General features: G+C 43.6%; 1 protein-coding gene across 2 annotated transcripts; it reads left to right on the top strand.

The window, feature by feature from the left end:
• Positions 1-26,417, top strand: LOC138196977 (alpha-2-macroglobulin-like). Of its 2 annotated transcripts, XR_011178176.1 has the most exons (37): positions 1-86; positions 214-394; positions 563-719; positions 1,775-1,827; positions 2,445-2,465; positions 2,691-2,856; positions 2,944-3,028; positions 3,149-3,305; positions 3,743-3,860; positions 4,619-4,728; positions 4,830-4,997; positions 6,872-7,099; positions 7,729-7,792; positions 7,885-8,030; positions 12,824-12,973; positions 13,391-13,531; positions 13,679-13,769; positions 13,881-14,043; positions 14,375-14,600; positions 15,568-15,694; positions 15,850-15,971; positions 16,122-16,173; positions 16,489-16,572; positions 17,479-17,655; positions 17,851-17,932; positions 18,710-18,866; positions 19,198-19,272; positions 20,495-20,657; positions 20,733-20,920; positions 22,198-22,410; positions 23,399-23,517; positions 23,635-23,725; positions 24,905-24,973; positions 25,061-25,166; positions 25,826-25,864; positions 26,119-26,184; positions 26,221-26,417. XR_011178176.1 is itself a non-coding variant. In XM_069147392.1 (36 exons), the coding sequence occupies exons 1-36, from the start codon at positions 1-3 to the stop codon at positions 26,121-26,123; spliced, it is 4,380 nt and encodes a 1,459-aa protein (XP_069003493.1). In that variant the 3' UTR covers positions 26,124-26,417. The 2 variants fall into 2 exon arrangements, 1 of the variants encoding a protein (XP_069003493.1); XM_069147392.1 differs by having other exon boundaries at positions 26,119-26,417.
• The last annotated feature ends 273 nt before the right edge of the window (positions 26,418-26,690 follow it).

Here is a 26,690-nt window from a genome sequence, read left to right on the forward strand (position 1 = left end):
ATGGGTCAGCTGGGGATTCAGATGTGGACATGGACACTGTGTGTCTTCCTGAGTTGGATGTGTGGGAGTCAAGCGGTGGCGGGACCGTAAGTTCATCTGCACTGTCGGAGGAAATAATAGAAGTAGTTTGGTGTGTTTACGTATGCAGTGTTTTCTCCCATGTCAGAGCCGCTGAGGTGACTGCTGTGTGTGTGACTCTGTCTGCGTCTGTAGGCAGTACATGGTGGCTGTTCCTGCCGTTCTTGAAGCTGGAGCTGACACCAAATTCTGCGCGAGTCTCCGGCAGCCCAACGAGACTCTGGTCATGACTGTCACTCTGATGTCCAAAGAGAAGAACACGATTCTTCTCATACATTCATCCAGTGAAGAGTTTCGTACCTGCGCCGAGTTTAAGGTCAGCTCCCGAGATGGGTTTCCATTTAACATCCAAATACACTTTTCTTTCAGCTGGGGTTTTATAACACATAAAATGCTTTTATACACATCCTATGGTTGATTACATTTTTGATTTGGAGTTCATGTCTCTTGACTTTTGGCTAATTGGAATATCTTTGCGTCACAGGTTCCTTTAGTGCAGAATGAGGAGGTGCAGAAGTTTGAGGTGGAGGTACGAGGCGACACGTTTTACTCAAAAGAAGTCAGAAAAGTCATGATCCGAGTGTATCGACCGATGACATTCGTCCAGACAGATAAACCGATCTACCTCCCCGGACAAACGGGTAACTATGAGCTGACGATCTACAGAATGATATTGATGTGTGGTATTTCTCCTTCTGCAAACAGTTAAGGATGGTGGCATAGCAAAGGTGTAGAATATTTATTCTCGCAGTACTATGTCTTATATAACGAATTAATCAGTTTTCAAAAACAAAGCACTGTGCTTGGAAGAAGGAGCCTGTTAAGCTGTATATTCATTTGCAAGCAGCATTCATCCTTTGTTCTGAAAACTTTGCTATGCTGAAGTCTGCAATACAGGCAGTGAGAGATGAATTGTGTGTGTGGTTGAACATAAACAGAAACACCAAAGAAGACATTTGCAGATAGAACAAATTACTTCAAGTAACACTAACGTGAAAAAGTAACATTTCTTTTTTGTAAACAAAGTACAATAAGTGTGTATGCCTTGATTGAATTTGCCTTGATGGAAAAAATATTGCTGGCCTATGTAAGAAGAGTAAAACTATTTTAGATGACAAAAGTAACAACATGAAAAAAGAAACTTTAGAATATACAAAAAAGTAAAAGTAGCATCGATGGGAAAATTTTTTTTAGCCATATACAACAAATACAATGAAAAGAAATTGCATAAATGAAAAAGTTACATTGGCAAATATGAATAAAGTACCTTCAGTGTATATAGAAAATATTGACATTGAACATTTACATGAAAAAGCTTTCATAAAAAAAAAAGTGTTGACGTGTAGCAAAAGTAAAACTGTTGTGCTTGTTAAAGGGCTGCTGTCTGCAGGTGGGCCATCATAAACTGAACCTAAAGAAGTTTATTTCAGATTGTAAAGGATGTAAAGACGATGGCAATTTGATAAAGCTGAATGTAAAAAAAAAACCATGAGTACAGTAATGAACACATAAATACAGACTTCTAGAGACCGACTGAGTTTGAATGTGTCGCTCTGTTATAAAGGTTGATGAGAATGCTGGAGATGATTTTAACTTGTAAGTTTGATAATAATGATGTCATTTCTGAGCAGACAGAAGACGTTAGCATTAGCAGCCTGATGGATTAGATGAGATGTAAAATCAAGTCCTCTCTCAGTGCATTTCAGAGTCGTCTCTCTGGACACCAAGCTGAGACCTGCCGGTCAGCTGGTGAGTAATTGAACGGTCTCTTCCTTCTATTAGATCTCATGTACGAACAGCAGCAGTGATACCCTGTGAAAACAGCTCTGTTTGTAATGTGAACTGAGATATACTGTACACACACCGGCCAGTGGAGGTAAGCACAAGTGATGCAATGAAGTGAGCAACATGGGCGCGTGCTCTTTAACCCCAGTTACATTATGTCCACAATCAATCTGATCCTGCTGCAAAATCAATAGTACAGCTGAGGTCTCTTTAGGTAAACCTGTCTGTGTTGACTGTTGTTGATGTTGTAATAATTCTATCGACCTTCCACGCTTGTCATTTTGCAACGTTTTGCTGCAGATAATATCATTTGAGGGAATAAGCATCAAAATGTTTAACTACAAAATACCAACCGGACGAACGTTTGTTTTAATGAATTACAAATACTCCGTTTAAAGCTCTTCTCATGTTAAAGTGTGGTAAATGTTTCTTAAAGCCTTTCTCAAAATCTCTGTTGAGTGCATTGGAATCTGCAATAAATAACGAGTGTAAAAATAAAAAGGTTGGACCCAGACTCCACAGTAGACTTTATGATCAGAACAGTATGAACCAATTTAACATAGCTCTTTTTTCGTTTTCAGTACGATATCATCGAAATCGAGGTAAGAAAATATCCAACAGCATTTTTTTTCTTTTGTAAATTCAGCATGTTAACCTCCTCGACTCATCTGACCTTAAGTTTTCTGTGAGTTTCTATGAACAACATGGAGTTATAGCGCAACAGCTCTGAGATCTTTTACACTAAACAGCTTTTCACAAATGATCACATCAAGTCGAAGAACAGCAAACTTCTCTCTGAATAAATCTGTCGTGTGTAACAACAACAGGATCCGAACAACAACAGGATTGGACAGTGGCTGAACAAAACATCCGATGGTAAAATACTGCAGCTGTCTTACTCCTTGAACCCTGAGGCCCGCGAAGGTTTCTACCAAGTCATTGTGTCAATGGGTGAAGAAAAAATAACTTACAGCTTCAAGGTGGAGAAGTATGGTAAGTTAGGGCTTTTTTTTTTTTTTATGTGTGATTGTGTCCATTGATAATGAAGTATGGATGCTAACATGCAGAATTTGTCCCCAGTTTTGCCCAAATTTGACGTAACAGTAAACATACCTGAAGAAGTAAGTATTGGGCACAAAGAAATCGACGTTGAAGTATGTGCAAAGTAAGTAAAAGTCATTTTTCTGAGACGTGACAAACTCAAAGCTCAAAAAATGGGAAGTGCAGTTTGGTGAGTGAATGACTCAGATTTTTTAATGTTTTTTTTTTTAATTTTTTTTATTAGGTACACATACGGACAGCCTGTCCCAGGAACTGTCAAAGTTCAGATGTGCCGACCTATAAATCATTATATGTACAGGAACATTTTCATCAACAACGATGATCCAGAGGGAGCCAACAAGCTCCAGATAATTGCCCCGTGCCACATGGAGACAAAACAGGTACAGTTGCTACAGTTACAGTCTCATCTCTCTGCCAACACAACACACATGTATAGGTAGAACATTTACAGGATGCACACTGCACATATAACATACTGAAATTTGCACTAAACTCATCATTGTGAATAACCTCGTTCTTTTACTCATCACAAGTTCGTGTCTTTGCTAGAGCCACAAAAATTCCTTTATGACTACATGGACTGAATTTTCAACCTACAACTTAGAGTTTCTCCGTTCCTCCCTTTCCACAACAACAACACATACAATACAATAAAGCAACTTTATAAATAACTATTATAAAAACAAATATACCTCATATTACAGATGTTAAATTGAACCTTCACTTTATCGATGTATCATCCCAACATCACTTAAATAAAGATACATACATGTTCTTTATGCTCTTCTTTTTCTTTGTATTTTCTTGGACTTTCTAGGCGGACATTAAAGGCTGTGCCACTTTAACCTTCAAGATGGCAACTTTCACCAAGATTGACCAAAAGGCGGTGCAAGACGCATTGGATGTCACCGTCACAATGGAAGAGGAGGGAACAGGTGAGTCTTCCTGGTTTTTATATCACGTCCAGGGCAGGAAATGAACTTCTTTGTGTGTGGATTTTAAAATCTGTCAGCCTCTCCATGATTTCACCAGACAGACACTTTCCTCTTTTAACTAATGGCAGAAAATAGACTATTTTAAATCACACTTTGATTCACTGTAAAACGCTATCTATCTGATCTTTTTGCATTTTTAGAGATATGTGCTTCTAACAGAACAGAAACAATACAAATATCATAATTTTATTAAATATGATGCATTACTGTAGATTAGCCCAACCAACAGTATATACGTTAATTCAACATTAACAGGAAACATCCTATAAAATAATAAAACACCAACAGGGAGTATTTATTCGATATTTTGTATTTTGACTTTTCATACTTTGAACACATCTTGGTGATTACACACACTTTTATTAAAAAGGGTTTGGATGCAGTACTTTAACTTGTAGTGGAGTATTTTCACAATGTGGTATCAGTACTTTCACTGGAGCAAAAGACCTGAACTCTTCTTCCACCCCTGTCAAGAGTATCGCTTGGTTACGATTGCATTTATTGTTTTGTTTACTCGCTGGTAGGTTGAGCAGATCGTCGCTACACAAAATCTCCTGCATTTAGCAGTTGTTGGGTGATAATTTTCAACCCTGATTATGACTCTATTCCAAAAAGAGAGGGGTTATTACAACGAGAGAATGTTTTGTATTTTTACAACGTGACATGGACATTGTAACATGGAGGCTTTTCATTTTCAGGTGTTTCAGGCCTAAAAATAAGGAGAATAAGGATTTCATATGTTATTGGAAAGCTGTCCTTTACCGACACGCCCAAGATTTACGAACAAGGATCAAATGTGGAAGGAAAAGTAAGTGCAAAATGTTGTCTTCACTTTTTCTGTGTCGTGCAACGGTCAGAGCAGCTCAAATCATGTTCACTCTCAGTGATGCAGCGTTGTGCTTTCATCAGATTAAAGCTGTTTACTACAACGATACGCCCATCGCTGACATGCCGATCTACATGTTCGAGGGTAAACGGTGGTCGCCTCGCTTGCTGCTGAATCTCACAACCGACAGCGATGGTTTCGCCACGTTCTCACTGAGCACAGATGACTTCAATGGAGATGTCATCATCCACGTGAGTAGAAAGTAGCCCAAGAACTACAGTGGGTATGGAAAGTATTCAGACCCCTTTAAATTGTTCACTCTTTGTTTCATTGCAGCCATTTGCTAAAATCAAAAAAGTTCATTTTATTTCTCATTAATGTACACTCAGCACCCCATCTTGACAGAAAAAAACAGAAATGTAGAAATTTGTGCAAATTTATTAAAAAAGAAAAACTGAAATATCACATGTTCATAAGTATTCAGACCCTTTGCTCAGTATTGAGTAGAAGCACCCTTTTGAGCTGGTACAGCCATGAGTCTTCTTGGGAATGATGCAACAAGCTTTTCACACCTGGATTTGGGGATCTTCTGCCATTCTTCCTTGCAGATCCTCTCCAGTTCCGTCAGGTTGGATGGTGAACGTTGGTGGACAGCCATTTTCAGGTCTCTCCAGAGATGCTCAATTGGGTTTAGGTCAGGGCTCTGGCTGGGCCAGTCAAGAATGGTCACAGAGTTGTTCCGAAGCCACTCCTTTGTTATTTTAGCTGTGTGCTTAGGGTCATTGTCTTGTTGGAAGGTGAACCTTCAGCCCAGTCTGAGGTCCAGAGCACTCTGGAAGAGGTTTTCTTCCAGGATATCGCTGTACTTGGCCGCATTCATCTTTCCTTCAATTGCAACCAGTCGTCCTGTCCCTGCAGCTGAAAAACACCCCCATAGCATGATGCTGCCACCACCATGTTTCACTGTTGGGATTGTATTGGGCAGGTGATGAGCAGTGCCTGGTTTTCTCCACACATACCGCTTAGAATTAACGCCAAAAAGTTCAATCTTGGTCTCATCAGACCAGAGAATCTTATTTCTCATAGTCTGGGAGTCCTTCATGTGTTTTTTGGCAAACTCTATGCGGGCTTTCATATGTCTTGCACTGAGGAGAGGCTTCCGTCGGGCCACTCTGCCATAAAGCCCCGACTGGTGGAGGGCTGCAGTGATAGTTGACTTTGTGGAACTTTCTCCCATCTCCCTACTGCATCTCTGGAGCTCAGCCACAGTGATCTTTGGGTTCTTCTTTACCTCTCTCCCCAAGGCTCTTCTCCCACGATTGCTCAGTTTGACTGGACGGCCAGGTCTGGGAAGAGTTGTGGTCGTCCCAAACTTCTTCCATTTAAGGATTATGGAGGCCACTGTGCTCTTAGGAACCTTGAGTGCTGCAGAAATTATTTTGTAACCTTGGCCAGATCTGTGTCTTGCCACAATTCTGTCTCTGAGCTCTTTGGACAATTCCTTCGACCTCATGATTCTCATTTGCTCTGACATGCACTGTGAGCTGTAAGGTCTTATGTAGACAGGTGTGTGCCTTTCCTAATCAAGTCCAATTAGTTTAATTAAACACAGCTGGACTCCAATGAAGGAGTAGAACCATCTCAAGGAGGATCAGAAGAAATGGACAGCATGTGAGTTAAATATGAGTGTCACAGCAAAGGGTCTGAATACTTATGACCATGTGATATTTCAGTTTTTCTTTTTTAATAAATTTGCACAAATTTCTACTTTTCTGTTTTTTTTTCTGTCAAGATGGGGTGCTGAGTGTACATTAATGAGAAATAAAATGAACTTTTTTGATTTTAGCAAATGGCTGCAATGAAACAAAGAGTGAAAAATGTAAAGGGGTCTGAATACTTTCCGTACCCACTGTATATTTGTCAGGCACATCACAACGATGCAGCCCACAGGCCAAAAGGTTTCTCTATATGCTGCAACTGTTCATGGTGCTGCCATGGTTACTCGTGGCCACACTGAAAGACTTTACTCGTTCCAAACATTGACATTTGCCTCGCCTACGAAAACTGAGCTCACTTTCTCTTACATCAGCCACCATGAGCTCAACGTTTCTTCTCTCTGATCAAGGTGAGCAACATGCTGACACTGAACCACCCTGCATACAGAACCGCCTTCTATGAGACTGGATCTCGCACACTGTCTGCGTCCCAACCTTCCTCTCAAGACACAAAAACAGTCAGCACGCTGCAGGTGAAGAAGAAGAAGGAAGCACTTCCCTGCGACACTGAACAGACCATCTCCATCCAGTACACTGTGGTGGGAGAGGCCCAGGGCTCCGTGGATGTCATGTATCTGGTGAGTTATTTCTCAGCTTGCCAACAGCTCTCTCTTCCAGAGAAAACCAACAGAGGATGGAGGTTTTTAAAATGGCCTTCATATCATTTATATATATTCGATTTCAAGGAACACAACTGCGGTACTTTTATAGCACCGCAGATCTGTTTTGATCTACTCTTTGTCATTCCGTGCCAAACTTCTATACCTACGCTACATCCACACTAATGAGTTTTCATTTTGAAATATTTAACTTTCTCTCCATTTACACAGGAGTAAATCTCCTCGCCTACAGAGCTAATACTTGGGCGGCCTGCTCATGTAGATAACATTGCTCAGTTCCAACTTGTAAATATTCTCTCCGCATGAAAACGAAACATTTGTTGATAACAGAGCTGGTTTAAGACCGGTTACACTCATGTGAGTGACCAGAAACCAGAAACCTCAAACAGACCAAGTTACTTTGTGAAACAGGCCCCACAATCACATGTTTACATCTTAAACACTGAACGTTAGCTGTGCATGAAACGCATGAACATGTTCCACTACAGGTAGCATGAGAGAAGCGCACCGGAACAACAGACAGAATTTAATTGAGAATTCATTCATTCATTCTAATTCTTTGTGTCATTTTCTGTCAAATCCTGCAGGTTTTGTCCAGAGGAGCCATCACCATGCAAGGACTTAAACAGGTTCAAGTGCGAGATACATCCGGTGAGTAAAGACTGTCCGTAATCATGAGTTTACACTGTAATATCATCCGATAGAAAGAAAATAGCTTTATAATAGTTGCTTTGCTGTTTCAGTGAATGAGGGCGAGGTCTCCTTTCAGTTGAGGGTGTCTCCGGAGATGGCACCAGACGTCCAGGTCGTGGCTTACGCCATCCTCCCCAGTGAGAACGTGATCGCCCACAGCGCCGACTTCACCACTGAGAAATGCTTCAGTCACCAGGTCAGTGTGAGAAGAGGAGAAGTGGCACCAACTGCAGCAACAGTGTAAACTCAAAGGGGATGTTATCGTGCGTTCAAGCTGCTGAGAATTGGAAAAGTCTCCATTTGCGAACGTCCCACTTCCTAGTGGACAAAAAGGCATTTCCACAAGTCTTGATGTGCTACCGTTTTTAACATTTAATACAGATGGCAATCTTGGCGGGCTAAGCTAACCAAGTCTGGGTATTTTCACCTCATTATTTAGAGGAAGTTGATTTTCTTCCCCTTGAATTTGAGGTTTGACAAATGGTCGGAGCCTCCTTTCCAACACCCTGGCATAAGTTTTGCCCGGGACGCTCAGTGGTGTGATACCCCGATAGTTGGAGCACACTCTCCAGTCCCCTTCTTTGAAAATGGGAACCACCCTGTCAGTCCATGCTACATTGAAGAGGCGTGTCCGCCAAGACAGTCAAGCAATGTCCAGCACCTCCAGCATCTCAGGACAGATCTCATCCACCCCCGGCACCTTTTTGACTACCTCAGGGACCTCCACCAGGGATATGGGTGAGACCCCCCCCCCCCCCCAAGTCTTCAGACCCTGCCTCCTCTCCAGAGGGCATGCTGGTCGGGTTTAGGAGTCTTCCCGTGGGTGTTGGCCTCCATCAGGGCTGCCTTTTGTCACCAATCCTGTTTGAGACCTTCATGCAGATGATGTGGTCCTGTTGGCCTCTTCAGACCTCCAGCATTCACTGGGGTGGTTTACAGCCGAGTGTGAAGCAGCCGGGATGAGAGACAGCACCTCCAAAACCGAGGCCATGGTGCTCTGCCCGAAACCGGTGGATTGCTCCCTCCAGTTGGGGACTGTTGGACTCGGGCTCATGCTAGTACAAAGCCAATATACAGTATGTAAGCCCCCAGTCCTGCGTGTTCTTTAATGAGGCAATAGGAGAAGATGTCAGGCTTCAAGATATTTATTTAACAGCAACAGAATAATCAGTGTTACAGAGCTCTGGGTCAAGACTATGCTTCCCTGACAACAACAGAGTATGTGTCAGTTCACGAAGTCTGAACTCCTGATTCTCCCTGACCCAGTCTTCTTATAGTACAGGAACCAAAAAGTCATGTGTGGTGATGTGTCCTTTGTTGATTGGTCGAGGTAGGCCGTCTTGCCTTGTGGGGACGTGTTGCTCAGGTCAGTAACTTATTCCTGTTTTATGACTCGGAAGAAATAAGAAAGACAGGAGGTGAAACTAGTGGTCGTACCATCAACCGTTACAGCCTTGTTATTATGCACAGTAGCATGCTGACCCCAACAGGATCACTGACCTCAGCAGCATGCTGACCTCTACAGAAACAGCCTGTTGCATACGCCTGAGGATTAATAGTTGATTAATACGAGATTGTATATAAGGAATATAATATGGCATACATATATAGTATTATTGTAAGCAAAGACTAGCATAGGATAGCACAATTCCCCCTTTTGGTCTCCCATAGGAGACCAACAATCAGAAGAAAGAAAGAGAACACAAATCAACGCAAAAGAGACACGAGTGCATACAAACAAACCCTACACAACCTGCTCCTCATCATCCTCCGCCTCGTCCATCATGGCGGCCGGCTCTCCGCCCAGGAGCAGGGGCATTTGGTATGGGGGAGGTTCGCCCGTCTTCTCCACAGTGGCCACAATGATGCGGTTGCACAACGACCTAAGGCAGGGAACACAACCTAAGGCAGAGAACACAACCTAAGGCAGGGAACACAACAACAGCCGCACAAACCAAAAGCACATAACATCCCTAACACCGACAGAAACACAGATACAACAACATTCTTCCATTTACCAAACCACCCGCTAAGCATACTATCCAGGGGATTGTCAATACCTGGCATTTCATGCATTTCCTGGGAGAGCGTCTTGAGGCCTTCTAGGGCCCTTGTGACCGACCCATCAGGTGCCGTGTTGTTGGCGATATAAGTACAGCACTGATCCCCGAACATGTGGCACACACCCCCTTTTTCCGCCAGCAGCATGTCCAATGCCATCCTATTCTGCACTGTCACCAGCGAAGTCGCCGCCAGCTGCTCAGAGAGTCCCCTTTGGTCTCCGTCACCTGTGTAGAGAAACCTGACACCAAAGCTGTTAGTTGATCATAGTATGGCTTATATTTCATCCAGGAACTTGTTTCGATCACCACCGGGTTTCCTGCGCCTGGACCCGGAAACTGCTGTCCAGTCCACAGCTCAAAAGGGGTGAACCCTGTGGTAGAATTCACAGAGTTGCGCACTTCCATCAATGCTACTGGCAGAGCCTCCACTCAGGACCGCTTGGTTTGCGCACATACTTAACTGATTTTACTTTTCAGTGTCTGATTCATTCTTTCTACCCTCCCCTGTGACTGAGGGTGGTGGACCGTGCCAAATGCGTGTTTTAGGCCCAAATGTTTTTCTACTTCTTGTCAGTCTTTATTTTTGAAATGGGAGCCGTTATCTGAACGGATGCGACGAGGAAACCCATGCACGGGTATGTAGTGATTTATCAAGAATTTTATCACTGTTTTTGCATCCTCTTTTTTAGCAGGTATTGCCTCTGGCCAGCCAGTGTATGCATCCACGGCTACCAGGAGGTACCTGTGTCCTCCCGCTCTGTCAATCATGTCGGTGTAATCAATGATAATTTCCTGCCCCGGGAGCTGTGGCAGGGGAAACTGTCCTTGGTGCGGCTTAATGGTCGCCTTTACATTGTATACTACACACTACATTCTCTCACGTGGTTTTCTATCATAGCCGGTAGAAATAGATGCCACCAATGGGTCAGATGTCGCTGCATCTGTTTCTGTCCACAGTGAGTGAGACCATGTGCTTCCTGTAATGTACTCTGTACCAGGCCTGGTGGCAGAACTAGTCTACCATCCGGGGCTCTCCACAATCCATCCTGTTTTTTGGCTCCTCTGTCCTGCCATACACTGGTGTCCCATGGAGAGGCCTTGGCCTGTTCCTTTCTTATCATGTCTACATCACACTGTGGCAGCATGTCCTGTATTGTCCTGTCAGTTTGCAACATAATGTACGCAGCTCCATATCTTGCCGTTCTCTTGGCAGCCTGGTCAGCTTGATCATTGCCTATTGCAATCCAAGTGTCTGTTTTGTCATGTCCTTTACACTTCATGATAGCCACAGCTTTTGGCTTCATTAGTGCCTCCACCAGTCTCTTCATGTCTGCTTCATGTCTGATGGGTGTCTTTTCTGCAGTCAGGAATCCTGCTCTGATCCATTGTCTCAGCTCTATATGAATAGCACCCACTACATATGCTGAGTCTGTGTCGATGTTTACAACTTTCCCTTCTGCCCATTCCAGTGCTTTAATCATGGCCTGTAGTTCTGCTATCCCAACAGGATCGCTGACCTCAGCAGTATGCTGACCTCTACAGAAACAGCCTGTTGCATACGCCTGAGGATTAACAGTTGATTAATACGAGATTGTATATAAGGAATATAATATGGCATACATATATAGCATTATTGTAAGCAAAGACTAGCATAGGATAGCACAGGATGGAGTGCCTGACCCAGGCAAAGGAGTTTAAGTATCTCTGGGTCTTGTTCAAGAGTCAGGGGAGGATGGAGCGGGAGATCGACCGGTGGATCGGGGCGGCTGCAGCAGGAAAACAGGTGCTGCACCGGACCGATTTGGTGAAGAGGTAGCTGAGCCGAAAGGCGAAGCTTTCTATTTACCGGTCGATCTACGTTCTGACCCTCACCGATGGTCACGAGCTCTGGGTCGTGACTGACAGAACGAGATCACGGCTACAAGTGGCTGAAATTAGTTTCCTCCGTAGGTTGGCCGGACTCAGCCTTAGAGATCGGGTGAGTAGCTTGAACATCAGGAGGGAACTCGGAGTAGAACCAATACTCCTTTGTGTCGAAAGGAGTCAGTTGAGGCGGTTCGGGCATCTGATCAGGATCCTCCTGGGCGCCTCCCTCTGGAGGTTTTCCGGGCACGCCCAACTGGCAGGAGACCCAGAACACGCTGGAGGGATTATATCTCCCAGCTGGCCTGGGAACACCTCGGGATCTCCCAGGATGAGCTGGAAAATGTTGCAGGGGAGAGGGAAGTCTGGGCCAACTCGCTTGGCCTGCTGCCATCGCTACCTGATCCCAGATAAGTGGAAGAACATGGATGGATGAATTTCTTTCTTATACCACAAATGCTGCCATGTCAAGTTGCATCAAACCTACCTCACTGAGCTCTTAGAAAAGTCCTATTTCTAAAGTAGGATGTTCGACAGGCATTCAGGGGTATTTTCCTATTTTAAGGTCGTAACTTTCCCACTTCCCAGTAGCCATTGAACTCACCATTAGCATCCTACATTAGCTGCTGATACAAAAGATCAATATGAAGCTAATCTAAAATTAGAAATATTCTACAGTAGCGTTATGGTGGTTTAATCTGTGTGAAGTCCTCTTGTTATACTAACCAGTGCATTTTAATTCTCGACAAAGTCAGACCAATTCATGGTTTCTGTGTTAACATGGCCACACAGTGACCACACATACGGTCCCTGCTACAGGTGTGCTGACCGAACATGTGCTAGATGAGTAAACTGGACTCTTGTCCGCACCGTGTGTCTGTCCAACTGTTGAACTGTCCAACTGTCTGTCTGATAAGAGCTAAAGATACAGAGCTCAACAAGTGTGTCGTCTGTAAAAAAAAGTTATGCCACTAAAGTCTGTTGTTTAATGTGTGTGTGTGTGTGTGTGTGTGTGTGTGTGTGTGTGTGTGTGTGTGTGTGTATGTGTGTGTGTGTGTGTCAGGTGGGGCTGGAGTTCTCACCGTCCACAGTCGTCCCAGGAGAGGACACCACCATGAAGCTGATGGCCCAGCCTGACTCTCTGTGTGGTGTGAACATTGTGGACCAGAGTGTCCTCATCAAGGAGCCACTGAAGACTCTGACTACAGACAAGGTACCCGCTGCTATCAGCCACAAATCAATGGAAACATCCTTTACTGTTAGTGTCCTCAGTATAATATCATCTTCTTCACTGTCAGAGGTTACAGTTTTATCCTGTCACTGTTTCCTGAACATTTCCTCTTTTTCTCCGATGGACCAGTTGTAAATTTTTACCAAATGTTATAAAATAATTCAATTTGAGTTATTTTCCTGTAAAGCATGATGTTTAAAAAAATTCTATTTTGAAGAAATAATGTATGTACATCTTAAGATTCTACCTCATTAATAAATAACTTTGGACTGACAGACTTAACGTTTAAGTTTCAAAATAAAAGAGCAGGCCTTACTTCTGATTTGCCCAAACGTCCAAACTTCAGAGAACATAAACCCTCCGGACGTTTTTCAACTTGACCCATATTTTTCTTTTCAGATATTTAACTTGCTGCCTGTCACGAAAGTGTCCGATATCCCATATGAGGTTCAAGATCCTACAGAGTGTTTGCCTGTGAGACCAAGAAGGGACATACGGTATCCTGGTCAAGAGAAAAATGATGCCCACACAGTTTTCAAGGTACCTCTTATTCAACAAATAATATGTATTATAAAGAATATGACCGTATTTACCTGAAAGCTGATATTAAATATAATAGTTGTTGTTGTTGTTGTTGTAGCTATAATTGACGTTTTGTTGATGTTTGTGTGTTGTTGGATTTTCTAGAATGTCGGACTGAAGATGGCAACAAACGTGTTTGTCCGACTGCCTTCATGCCTCAAGTTCAAAGGGAGAGAATACCATCACTCTATCTACGGTGACTTTTTATTTCTTTAAGTGCCACATGCAGAGTATTTACCAAAAATAAAGCAGTCATCTGTGTCGCTGCTGCTCTCTGCTTCTGATGAGGTATTTCCTCTCTTTGCAGGCTATCGTGTCTACCACCATCCCGGGGCCGTGGCGATAGGTAAGGCAGGTTCGATAGGCAGCAGTAGATCTGATTTTGGAAACACCGGATCACCGCCTCCACCGATAGAGACAGTCCGCACTTTCTTCCCTGAGACTTGGCTTTGGGACCTGGTGCAAGTTGGGTGAGCTTCTGCTGCGAAGGGATGAAATCAGGGAAAATGACTTTGAGTGAATTTATGGAGCCAGAGAGCATGTGTACGTCCTTCTGTCTCCCTGCACACGTGATTTTAAGGATGTTCGTGATGCTTAGCAAAATGTTTTACAAATAATTGTGTGTCTAAAAAAATGATACTCTTGATGATGATTCATGAAAATTATTGCATGAATGTTTTTATAAACATGAAACTCTATTACGTTCTGACTCGAACAGTGAAAACGGTTTCACATTTACACAGATCACAGTAACTATACTGTTACACATGTACTTCCATGTGTGTGTCTCTGCTGATTCAGAGCGTCTGGAACGAAGGACGTGTCCCTCACCGTCCCGGACACCATCACCACCTGGGAGACGGAGACTTTCTGTTTGTCCCCTCAGGGTTTCGGTTTGGCTCCTCGTAAAGAAATCACCGTCTTCCAGCCGTTCTTCCTCGAGCTCACCCTGCCCTACTCCATCATCCGGGGGGAACAGTTTGAGCTGAAGGCGACCACCTTCAACTACCTGACCAGCTGCATCATGGTAACGAATCATTTCACATCAGTGTCAGCATCCTCACACGCTCATTATGACACTGTCACCATGCCGATGTTAGTTTGCTGTGTTAGCATGCTAATATTTGCTAAAGGACACTGAACTCAAAGCACAGCTGAGGCTGACGGAAGTGACTTTAGTTTTTCAGGTATTTTTGTCATAAATCAAAGCAATGGGCAGATTTTGACCCGTATGAGAAAAGGCAGAGGGTGCCAAAGGTGTTGCAATGTAAACAGTAGTGCACATGAATTTCTGTATATAATTTTGTGGAAAATCATCCAATATTTAATTGAACATAGTGTTAGTTTAGGCAGGCCATGAAATCAAGCTCAGCTATTTTGCCAGCTCAGCAGCTGATTTCGAGGCCGGCCCACATCAGCTCATGCATTCATTGGCAAATCTCAAACAGGGCGCCTTCTTTAAGCAGCTTCAGCTTTCCTACCCTTCCTGCTTCCTCTGTAAGACACTTTACAATCCACCGCCCGACCAGCTCCTCCCTTCATGCTGCGTCTGATTTAATCAATGTCATTTCTGTTGTCATTGATGCCTGCTCTGTCCTTGGGGATCTTGCTGCTGTTCTCTGTGCCTTAAGTCACATTAAGTAGTCACATGGAGGGACTCTGCGTGTGCTCTCCCCGTCTCAGGCTGTCCACGTAAGCTTGTGGAAGGGCAGCCAGGTCCCAGAACAGATCCATATTGCCAAATGTAACTTACTGTTATGCAATAAAAGCCGTCTTTGACGCAACTGGTCCTGACTGAAATGCAGTTTGTGGTTTTGTTCTAACTTTGATTTGTTATGTCAGAATGTTTCTCTCTCAGATTCCACGACAGGTCGTGATGGTGAACATAAAGTACAGTGACTCTGATGATGAGAGCACTTTGCTCACTTTTCAGATTTGACTTGTTTTGAAGCATTATGATTGTAGATAAATGTATTGTTGTGTCTCTTGAACAGGTCACTGTGACTCCAGCCCCCTCCTCAGATTACACCCTCACCCCCCTCTCTGGTGACCAGTACACATCCTGTCTGTGTGGCAACGAGCGCAAGACCCTCAGCTGGACCATGACCCCCACAGCCTTGGGTGAGGTTTTCATCCACACTGGTGTAAAACTTAAAAGGATGTCAGGGTGCAGGAACCGCTGACTATCCGCCTAACACACCTTCATAAAATCAGTGAGATCCATCTAAGGGGCAAAATGTTTTGATGATGAAAACAGGATCTTAAATCTGTTTTAGGGGTTCCAAATGTCACTGTGACTGCGGAGGCCGTGACATCACACGCTTCCTGTGACAATGAGATCGTGAGCGTGCCAGACAGAGGTCGCATCGACGTGGTCACAAAACCTCTCATAGTAAAGGTTGGTGCCACAAAAAAAAAAACGATGACAAAGACAAAGTTTACTTTACCTTTGTTTGGCTTTTAAAAAGGATTTTAAAGTATATTTTCCCTGATAGAGCTGAAACTGTAACTCGTAATAAAGTTTAGTTCCCGCATCTTCTCCTGGCAGGCCGAGGGAACCGAGATGACAAAGACGTACAACTGGCTGCTCTGCCCGAAAGGTCAGTTCGGTTCAGGCCAGGAACGGCCTGTCAAACATTTTGAGAGGGGAAACCCAAATGCTTGATGTCTGGAAAAGTTCAGGACATTGTACTGTATGTTGCAAAAATTTTAATGAAAAGGTGAAATTACTTCAATCAAACTAGTGGAAGAACTGATCATGCGTTGAGAACCCCTGATATTGTCCCACCTAGTTTCCTGTATGATGTATTATAATTCATGGTCCACTGACTTGATAGTCTAATGAGCCTGTATGTTTTAGTGCTTCCCTCCACTGGAGATCTCTGTGTAAGCAGTTTATTTCTGTCTGTCCACAGGAGAAACGTTGACAGAGGAAACAGAGATTCAATTCCCTGACAATGTGATTGAAGGGTCTGCCCGTGCTTCAGTCTCTGTCCTGGGTAAACTGATGTGTTCATTTAAACTGAGTGCTGATAATTTAAACCAGCTCCTCTTCCTTGTAGCTCTGCTAAAAGAGGCAGTTGTAAATGAAGACTAAATGTAAGTGGAGTTTTAAAGCTGGTTTGTGTTTGTTAAAACATCATGTTTTGTTGTTACACTTCAAACGTGGCATTTTCATGCCATAAAGAAAGCAAATTGATATAATGAAGTACAAAAACAACTTTAAAGTATGCACATCTTTTGTAGTCTGCTATTACCAGACTACAATTCACTGTGTGAACGTTCAGATCTGTCCACGCTCCGTTAAGAATTGTTTCCAGTCCTTGCATCCTAATGGTCGTAGACCTCGGGTTCATTTTGAAACTATTGGAGCAGCCTTTAACCAATCAGCATTGACCACCATATGATGTGTGTGGTGTGCCGAAACTCACCGAGCTACAAACAACAGAGACCATCTACCAATGTAAGCAGAGTGCAACACCATGTTGGTAAATGTCTATCTCAGACATTTAAGACGTTGGTGCTCCGGCCTCAATTGCTCGATATTAAATATCGTGGTACCACTGCTACCATTGTTGGAACCACATTTAGAAACAAAAGTTTGACTGAAACGTCACCGCCCTTAGCCACACCCACTGGTCCCTGATTGGTCAGCCTGACAGAGTGACTGAGTGAACCTTCAGGTGAAAAGACTTTAATCGCAGCAAGAACAGAAGCTCTAAACAGTTGGTGCCAGCGGGCAAAAAAAAATGTTGAACTACTTTTTCAAAGCCTGTTTAGCTGTTTTATAACACCTGCATCCTGGTGAATGTTTTTGAACACATGCATTTATCTAATCCATCTGAGATTAGAGGTAGGCTTCGTTCTCTGTTCCCTCTCAGTGATTCAGTGTCTTCTCTGTGCAGGTGACATCCTCGGCCGGGCCCTGAAGAACCTGGATGGACTGCTGCGGATGCCGTATGGATGTGGAGAGCAGAACATGGCTCTTTTGGCTCCCAACATCTACATCCTTCAGTACCTGAGAGGCACGGAGCAGCTGACCCCGGCTATCATGGAGAAGGCTGCGGGCTTCCTGACCAGTGGTTTGTTTTCTAATGCAGCTAAAAGAGAAAAACTGCCAAATCTGTCAATCTGAGACACACTAGTGCTGATCACACACAATGTACTGTCAGCCAAAGTCATAGAATTCTCCTGTTCCTCGGACATAAACTAAATAAACAACGTGACAATGTGTGTCTCATTAACCCCCTAATCATTGCGTTCCTACCGTTCAACAGGCTACCAGAGACAGCTGAACTACAAACATTACAACGGTCCTTACAGCACGTTTGGAGAAGGAACAGGAGCTGGGAACACTTGGTGAGATCATTAGTGTTCAGTCAACTTAGATAGTAGCCTACGAACGTTGATCTTCCCAAGGGCCTCATCTTTTCCCTTTGTGCCTTAACATTCCCTGCATGACGTTATCTCCCTGTTAGCTTGCCAAATTTTTAGTCTCTGTGGCTTCTAGATGTCGTCCACGTTGTCATTGCCTAGAAACTGTGTTTTTACAACTAAACCCACTTGAACGTCAAACACACGGTGCCCACGACTTCCCACGTTGTAACCACGAGCTCACGAGTTCCATTCGAACGCAGCAGTAGAATTCACCTCAGAAACAAAACCTTATACGTTCACCACAAAGATTACACCGTGGTTGTCTTGCTTCAGATTAGCGTGTCAGAGAAATGGGATTTTACTCCCCCATAAATGACTTTTAATTACTCAAAGTTTCTTCACAGTGATACAGACACGAGCATATTCAGCTGTGTTGCTAAAATATAGGACTGTACTCGTATCTGCTTTTGTCACTCAAATCAGATTTGGCTGTTTAATATGAGGATGGTACATTCAATCTCTGAGTGCAAAATAATCCTCACCCTAAAAAACTGTTTAAAAAACTATTGGACTTGAAGAATCTGTTGTCTCCAACACAGGATTCGAGTCAGTGACTTTTAGGCAGCAGCCGTTCTAAAAACTTAATTAGCTTCACTTACAACCTTAATTATAACGTTTGATCAATACTATGTCATGTTGACATCATGGTGAGACATGAGTTAGTTAAATGTCTTTGTAAGTTGTTTTGCTTTTCTTCAGGCTGACTGCGTTCGTACTGAGAACTTTTGCCAAAGCGAAGTCTTTCATCTACATCGATCCAACAAACATCGAAGAGTCGAAGACGTGGCTGGAAAGCAAACAACGAGAAAATGGCTGTTTCGAACAGTCAGGAAGACTGTTCAACAACAGAATGAAGGTAAGCCGGTTGTTCCTGTAGAGTCTGTGCATAATGGAAACGTTCATTTTCACACAGTGACATCTCGCATTAGCAGAACTTAAATCAGCACCATTTTATTCATAGATCATAGTGCATAACACCAGCCTGGGTCACAACTCTCCCTGCAGAGGTTGATGAAGTTATTCTGAGTTTGATTTGTAACAAGCAAGAAATAATTTGCAGTATGAGAGGATGCCCTCTCAAATTATTATAACAGGTTGCAACACTGTGACCCCTGACTGAGCTCATGCAGTAAGAGTCATGTAGGACTGAAATGTATTAAAGTCTCTGTGCTGCGTTCTCTCTGCAGGGGGGGGTGTCTGATGAAGTCACCCTCAGTGCCTACATCACTGCTGCCTTCTTGGAGATGAACGGGTCCACAAATGTGAGTGAATTGCTCTTTCAATTTTGTACAGTTAGACAGAAAAACTAAAATTATTCATTTACTTTTTTGCTCATTTAATTGACATTTCTCATGTTATGTCAGTACTTCCTGGCTGGAGATGAAGAAGAAGTATTTTCAAAAACATTTATATTTATGTAATGTCAAGAACACTGAGAAGACTGTTGGCTTTTTTGACATATTTAAACAACGCCTTTGGCTGCAGATTGTGGTGTTGCTGTTTTTGCTTTTGCAAAATTGTTCACCAGTCTCTGACATGAGCTGGCTGAAAGGTTTGATCCCTCGTCCATGAAAAACTCCTTCAGTTGTGAAATATTTCAGAGTTTGTTGCATGATTCACAGCATTTCAGTGAAATTCAAATCCAGCTCCATCTCGTCTTTTAAAGCCATTCCTTGTTTTGCATTGCATTGTACTGTTTAACAGAGGATCACGTTTTTAATGGTAGAAATGTCAAAAAGCGCACAATCGCACATCAGTGCACATACAAAAATTCATAAAATAGCACCGCAGGTAAGCAAAGGAGAATTATCCACAAATTAAACACAATCAATTTCAAAGCAACCCGTTGCTTGGTCCCCATCTGGCTCCGCCCACCTATTGCTCACTGCTTCTGTCTTCGCTGTGATTACAGTCTGGAAACCCTGTTCGCATTAAGGTTTGTTCAGCCACCAATCAGCGACCAGCGGGGGTGACTATGTGCGATGACATTACAGTAGTTACAACATTTGTCAGTGTTAGAGTTTTAGTGCCCAACATAGAGTATATGGGGGTCAATGCTGATTAGTTGAAGGCTCCTTCAATAGTTTCACCACTTACTGGAGTTCCACGTCCGTAAGGATGCAATCACTGCAAACAATCCTGAGTGGAGTCACCAGACCCAGACATTCACACAGTGAGTTTAAGCATTAATCCTGATAAACACATAGTACTGCATTCACTTTTCCAACACACAGCCAAGTGAAATGACTGCTATTCCTCTGAAACTGGGAAAAGATAGATGAAACATTAATGCTGTTCAGTATTATCGCCACCATCCATTGAATCCTTCTCCTAAAGTTTCCTGAGTTCCTGTGTTCAAAGACTATCTGAGCACCACCACTTTGGCTCAGTGGCAGTGATGAAGATCACAGATGTGTTTGAATCAATAGAATCAGTCCTACCCTGAAATGTTGAAATATAATGTGTTCCTTTAATCTGTTAAAGAATCCTGTGGTGAACAAAAGCCTGTCGTGCCTGAAGGAGTCCATTGGAAACTTCAGCAACACCTACACTACGGCTCTGCTGGCGTACGTCTTCACCCTGGCAGGAGACATGGAGACCCGGGCTCAACTCCTGCAGCACCTCGACACCGTCGCAATCAGACAAGGTGAGTCATCCTGCTGAAGGAAATCATCTCAGGCATCATTCCTGTGAATGTAACCTGTGTTGTGTCTGTTTTCAGGGAGTTTCCTCCACTGGTCTCAGACAGCAAAAGAAACATCAGCCTCTCTGTCTGTGGAGATCAGCTCTTATGTGATGATGGCCAAACTCAGTGCCTCGCCTACAGCTGAAGACTTGGGCTATACCGCCGGCATCGTCAGGTGGCTGACGGGGCAGCAGAACTCATACGGAGGCTTCTCCTCCACACAGGTACCGACATGTCCGTGACTACCTCAGACCTAATATTAAAGCTCTATCATTCCATTCCTTTCCTGTGAAAACCACGTATCTCCACATCGCCAACTTTTCATGAGATGGCAGATCAACCTCGTTTTATCTTTGTGACAAAACAACTTTCAGATAATTCAGTGGTTTGACTTTACGAATGAAGTAGGGGACTTTTCTCAACCCATAAAGACGTGCTAGCACCGTTAGTTTATCTGAAAGTTCATTGTTTTCACAGGACAATGATGGTACCTCTCTTATCGCTACCGTTTAACACACCATGAGAAGACCGCTCATCCAATTTTGTGTCACCAGTTGGTTTGTGAACGGCTGTTATGAAGCCTCCAGTTTCGGATTTTGGCCGGCGCCATCTTGTTAGTTTGGAGCGGTTTGTTTTTGGATCTCGAGGCGTTCCCAGGCCAGATGGGAGATATAATCCCTCCAGCGTGTTCTGGGTCTCCTGCCAGTTGGCCGTGCTGGAAAACCTCCAGAGGGAGGCGCCCAGGAGGATCCTGATCAGATGTCCGAACCACCTCAGCTGACACCTTTCGACGCAAAGGAGTAGCGGCTCTACTCCAAGTTCCCTCCTGATGTCCGAGCTCCTCACCCGATCTCTAAGGCTGAGCCCGGCCACCCGACGAAGGAAACTCATTTCAGACACTCGTTCTTTCGGTCACGACCCAGAGCTCGTGACTATCGGTGAGGGTCGGACCGTAAATCGACCGGTAAATAGAAAGTTTCGCCTTCCGGCTCAACTCCTCCCCTCACTCGTGAACAAGACCCCGAGATACTTAAACTTCTTCGCTTGAGGCTGGCACTCCGTCCCCACCTGGAGGGAGCAATCCACCGGTTTCCGGCAGAGCACCATGGCCTCAGATTTGGAGGTGCTGACTCTCGTCCCGGCCGCTTCACACTCGACTGCAAACCGCCCCAGTGAATGCTGAAGGTCTGAAGAGGCCAACAGGACCACATCATCTGCAAACAGCAGAGAGACGATCCGGAGACTCCCTAACCTGAAGTTCTCCTCCCCCCGGCTGCACCTAGACATCCTGTCCATGAAGGTCACAAACAGGACGGGTGACAAAGAACAGCCCTGGCGGAGGCCAACACCCCCCAGAAACGTGTCTGACTTATTGCCCAGAATACGAACACACTTCTAAATATGAAAGCTGCTGCGTGTAAACAAAAGTTAATGATGACATTTGTATAAATTGACAGTATTAGCTGTTGCTGCTATTGTGTGTTTTGTGTGTGTGTTGCAGGACACGGTGGTGGCCCTGCAGGCTCTGTCTCTCTACTCCACTCTGGTGTTCAGTCCAACGGGCTCCAGCACTGTGAAGGTCCAGTCTCCCAGTGGACATCTGACGTTTGACGTGAATCAGGACAACAAGCTGCTCTACCAAGAGACGATGCTGCCGGCAGTGACAGGAAAGTACGGCCTGGAGGTGACGGGCACCACGTGTGCTTCAGTGCAGGTCAGTGACAGGAGCACTTGAAGAAGTCCTGATGGGTTCTGACTCTCACGCATGTAATACACCCTTCACTACGTCATACTGTGTCAGGGCCTCGTTTTGTGTCGGCTAGACCTGAAAAAGCACGTGTTTACGGTTCGGAAAAGATTAATTTCACGTTGCTTTCTCACAGACTTGAGGTTCACAGATCATCCCCAACACCCCTCCCTTCCTGGACTTTATCACTTTTGTGCTTCATCACATCACCTCCTGTGTCACGGCAAAGCTTGTAATACTCACGCTCTTCTACTGAAGGGAAAGCATGCATTTGACATGGTGTCTCTTAGCTTGGTGTCTTCTAGATATGAGAAGAACAAGTACGTAAACAGAGGTAGGTCACGTGATGGATGTCATGAGACGAAGTGCAAAGGCTAAAGTAAGTCGCGGACTCTCAACCATGGATGGATCGAGTCCAGCAGGCAACAATTTTGTTGTGTTTTTAATTGCATTTTCTTTGTTTTCTTACTGTAACCACTTGGTTTTCCCCACATGGTTTTGTTTTCCTTAAGCACCTTACACTGATACTCTTCCATCTAGTGGACAGACGTGTGTATTACACACTTTGCCGTGAAACAGGGTTTCTTTCTTCAACCTGTCATATGTGCATGTAATTTTCACACTAAAGCAAAGTAAAGCGTGACACTGACACGGTTTCCTCTACTGGACTAACGGCTGTATTACGCACTTTGCTGTAAGACTGGAATGGACTATTTCAATTATTAGAAAAAAAGATGAAAGAATAAAGATTGACATTTTCTTTAAAATGAAATTATAATTTTTTATTGTATATGCGTAGATAGTCCACTTACAAATTCAGCATGGGAAAGAGAAGTTGTCTTACACAAGGTTTCTTTGGTAACGTAAATTTGAACAGAATTGATCAAAACACTTTCTGACACTCTTGTTCACTCGTCAGGAGCGTTAACCTCTCTCCGGGTTTCCTGTTTCCCAGATTTCTCTCCTCTATAACATCCCGATTCTTGCTGATGTCACCACTCTCAGCGTGGAGGTCGACACAGAGGTCGACTCCTCGAGCCGCAAACTCAAACTCAACCTGAAGCTGAAGTCCCTGTAAGTGATCGACAAGCAGCTAAAGATGTGATGGAGGACTTTGTGTTGTGTGTGCCAGTGGGTGGATGGACATGTACATTCAAAAAAATACCATCATGTTTTATTGTTCCACTACAGGTACAGTGGAAAGGAGAACAGCACGAACATGGTGATCCTGGATATCAAAGTCCTCTCTGGATTTGTCCCAGACCCTGAGTCTCTGAAGGCGGTAACTTACAACACTGATATTAACCACGCTGAGGGGTGAACCACGAAGGGAGATTAGTGGGTTAGCGAGGTATGTTGAGGCTAAAGACAGGGTTGTCACAAAGGTGGCTCTTTTAAACTAGCTAGATCACCGTGGTTACTTACCCGGTGCGGAGCAGGTCATGTTGGAGATATCGGATCAAAACATATCAAAGTAGCACCTACTGACCAATCAGTTCTCTGAAAAGTGTCACCACCAATCAGAGAAGATCCCGTAGAACTCGGTGAGAGACAGTGAGACGTTCCTCTGTAGAGTGAGACAGTGAGACAGTCCTCTGTGGAGTGAGACAGTGAGACGGTCATCTGTGGAGTGAGACAGTGAGACGTTCCTCTGTAGAGTGAGACAGTGAGACAGTCCTCTGTGGAGTGAGACAGTGAGACGGTCATCTGTGGAGTGAGACGTTCCTCTGTAGAGTGAGACAGTGAGACAGTCTTGTGTGGAGTGAGACAGTCGTCTGTGGAGTGAGACAGTCCTCTGTGGAGTGAGACAGTGAGACTGTCCTCTGTGGAGTGTTCAGAGACCAACCAACCTCGGTGTCTTTCCCCGGTGATTTTTGTACGAGTTGTAGATAAATTTCATTGTGTTTTTTACACAGGTGAAACTATAAAACTAAAACGTTCATACACATCATGAGAATACATTTAAGAATTCATTAACGTAATGAAATATGCACATGTAATTCCAGTCAGATCTTCCAGAGAACTTTTTGGGAAGGTGATATTAGAAGCTTTCAACTTAGCAGTCTGTGATTTTTTTTTTTTTCCAGCACATCCATTATGTTTTTTAACTTCATATTTCTTTTAATTAGAATTTGCTCCTCATTTTGTAAAATAAGTCGCTCTGCTGTCAGTACACTTGTCCATGTTTGTGATTGGTCAGAGGCTACAAACACCCCCTCTTCTATGTGAAATCACTCAGAGCCTAAAGCAGAAAGTCTGAGCTAACAGAGAAAGTTGATAAACACCGTTGTGGCACCGATTATCTCTGACTGAGAGTTTCAGCTTTGTGGAGCTCAAACACAGAAAGCCTGCGTATGTTGAACTTGCGTCGTAGTACACCCCTCTGGAAAAGTTTGTGTCAGTTATTGGTGTCGTCATGGTGACAGTGATGATAATCTACCTGAATATCGTCTCCTCGCAGCTCAAAGGTGCCCCGCAGGTGGATCGTGTTGAACAAAAGGAAGATCACGTCCTGGTGTACTTACGGGAGGTGAGAGGGATTCACAGTGGAGAAACGCTACATGATGCTTTTTGATTGTGTTACTGACTCTGTTGTCTGTTTTGCTGTTGTGTTCAGTTACCGCAGGGCCTCGTCATCCCCCACCGCTTAGTGCTCGTACAGGAGCTCCCGGTGCAGAACCTGAAGCCAGCCGTGGTCAAGATCTACGACTACTACCAGCCAAGTAACACCCTCAATCACACAGCACACACGTTGTTCCTCGGTACAACTGTCGAGTCAATAAATCTTCAGTCGGGCCAGTCGTGTTCACATTCTTCCAAAAATATTTACTGTAAAAATGAGAGTAAAATACAATCAGGCTGGCAGAGTTCAATGCCATGAAAGATTTACTGCTTAAGCAGAAGACAGAGCAGCAAACCTGAGAGTTGGTTTCCATTAAAGAGCCTCTGACAAGATCACTGAGGATCCCGCTTGTTATAACTGCTGTAAGATAAACAGGCCTTGTAGTGTGCGGTTTCACATACACTCTGTTCATTTCATTCATTTTCTGAGGATTTCCCACCAGACGGTCGAGGCCACTGTTTCCCTCCTTATCTGCACCTGTCGCTTTACATGAGTTCTCCACAGAATCTTCCATTATTCTCAGGAGGAGAAATACAAATCATGTAAAGGCTTTATGGGCCTAAGATAAAAGAATAAATGATTTACGGCCTCCTTATGAGTTATTTAAACTTTGACCACACATCACACTTTTGAAATGATTACTGATAGATTACATACAGTTGTATTTCACAATAAACAGAACAGTTTTAAGAGTTATTATTTTAAGTTAAAGCCTTGAGAAATTAGACTGTAAAACTTTTCCTCTCCCTCATTTCCCAGGTGACCAGGCTGAGGCACAATACCTCTACAGTGCTGCAGGTAACAGTCAGTAATAATCACCACAAACTTTTTTCACAAAATTCATACAGTAGTCCCAAAATATTTTTACCTCAACTCAAAAATCAAGTCTTCAGTTCACATTAACAGATGTGTCTAACAAGTATGAACAGCAATTAAGAAAATCAACCAATGATTCAGTAGATTATTAGAATTATTCAAAAAGAAACTAACAACTACTGTAAATGGACTGAAACTTTTAACTGAGTTATTACTTTTTATTGTTTCTGTTGCAGATTAAAGAAAGATGTGAGGTCATCACTGAGGTCATCACTGAGGTCATCACTGAGGTCGTCACTGAGGTCATCACTGAGGTCATCACTGAGGTCATCACTGAGGTCGTCCAGTATAATATAAAAAGCAGCATTTTATTAAAGACACCTTTCCAATACATTTTGTATTTCATCGTCTCTTTGTGTTCTCGTACACAAACAGGTTTCTGTCACAACTCCTCCACAGCTGCGAAACTCTTGTCGGTGTTTAATATCAAATTCAACCATACTGTACAATAAAACACAATGAAGTGACCTTTAAACTGGTTTCTGTTTTCCTACAGTCGCACTTCATCCTGCGGCTTTAATGTTCTTTATATATCTGATGTCGTTTTATCCACCAAGCAGAAAATAAGTTAAGAAAGTCATTTTAGTGTGAAATTAGAAACACAAACAACAAAGAAGAAAGTGTTTTTTTCTTTAGAATCAGTCATTAAGAGGAGCAGACGGGTAAATTACAGACAGTCTACAGCTTTTGTACTAATACAGTTCGTACCAAGACGTACTTGTAGGTTTAAGGGAACCACACATGAAGT

This window comes from Embiotoca jacksoni, unplaced genomic scaffold (assembly GCF_022577435.1).
Source record: "Embiotoca jacksoni isolate LCO1_2020_lvr unplaced genomic scaffold, fEmbJac1.0.p SCAF_14, whole genome shotgun sequence".
NCBI lineage: Eukaryota > Metazoa > Chordata > Actinopteri > Embiotocidae > Embiotoca > Embiotoca jacksoni.

Bases quoted from the DNA above. Each gene is read 5' to 3' on its own strand.
- LOC138196977 (XM_069147392.1), top strand. From the start codon at position 1: ATGGGTCAGCTGGGGATTCAGATGTGGACATGGACACTGTGTGTCTTC. The intron at 17,656-17,850 runs GTTTGTTTTCTA...ACCGTTCAACAG, and splicing joins TGCGGGCTTCCTGACCAGTG to GCTACCAGAGACAGCTGAAC. The intron at 23,518-23,634 runs GTAAGTGATCGA...GTTCCACTACAG, and splicing joins AACCTGAAGCTGAAGTCCCT to GTACAGTGGAAAGGAGAACA.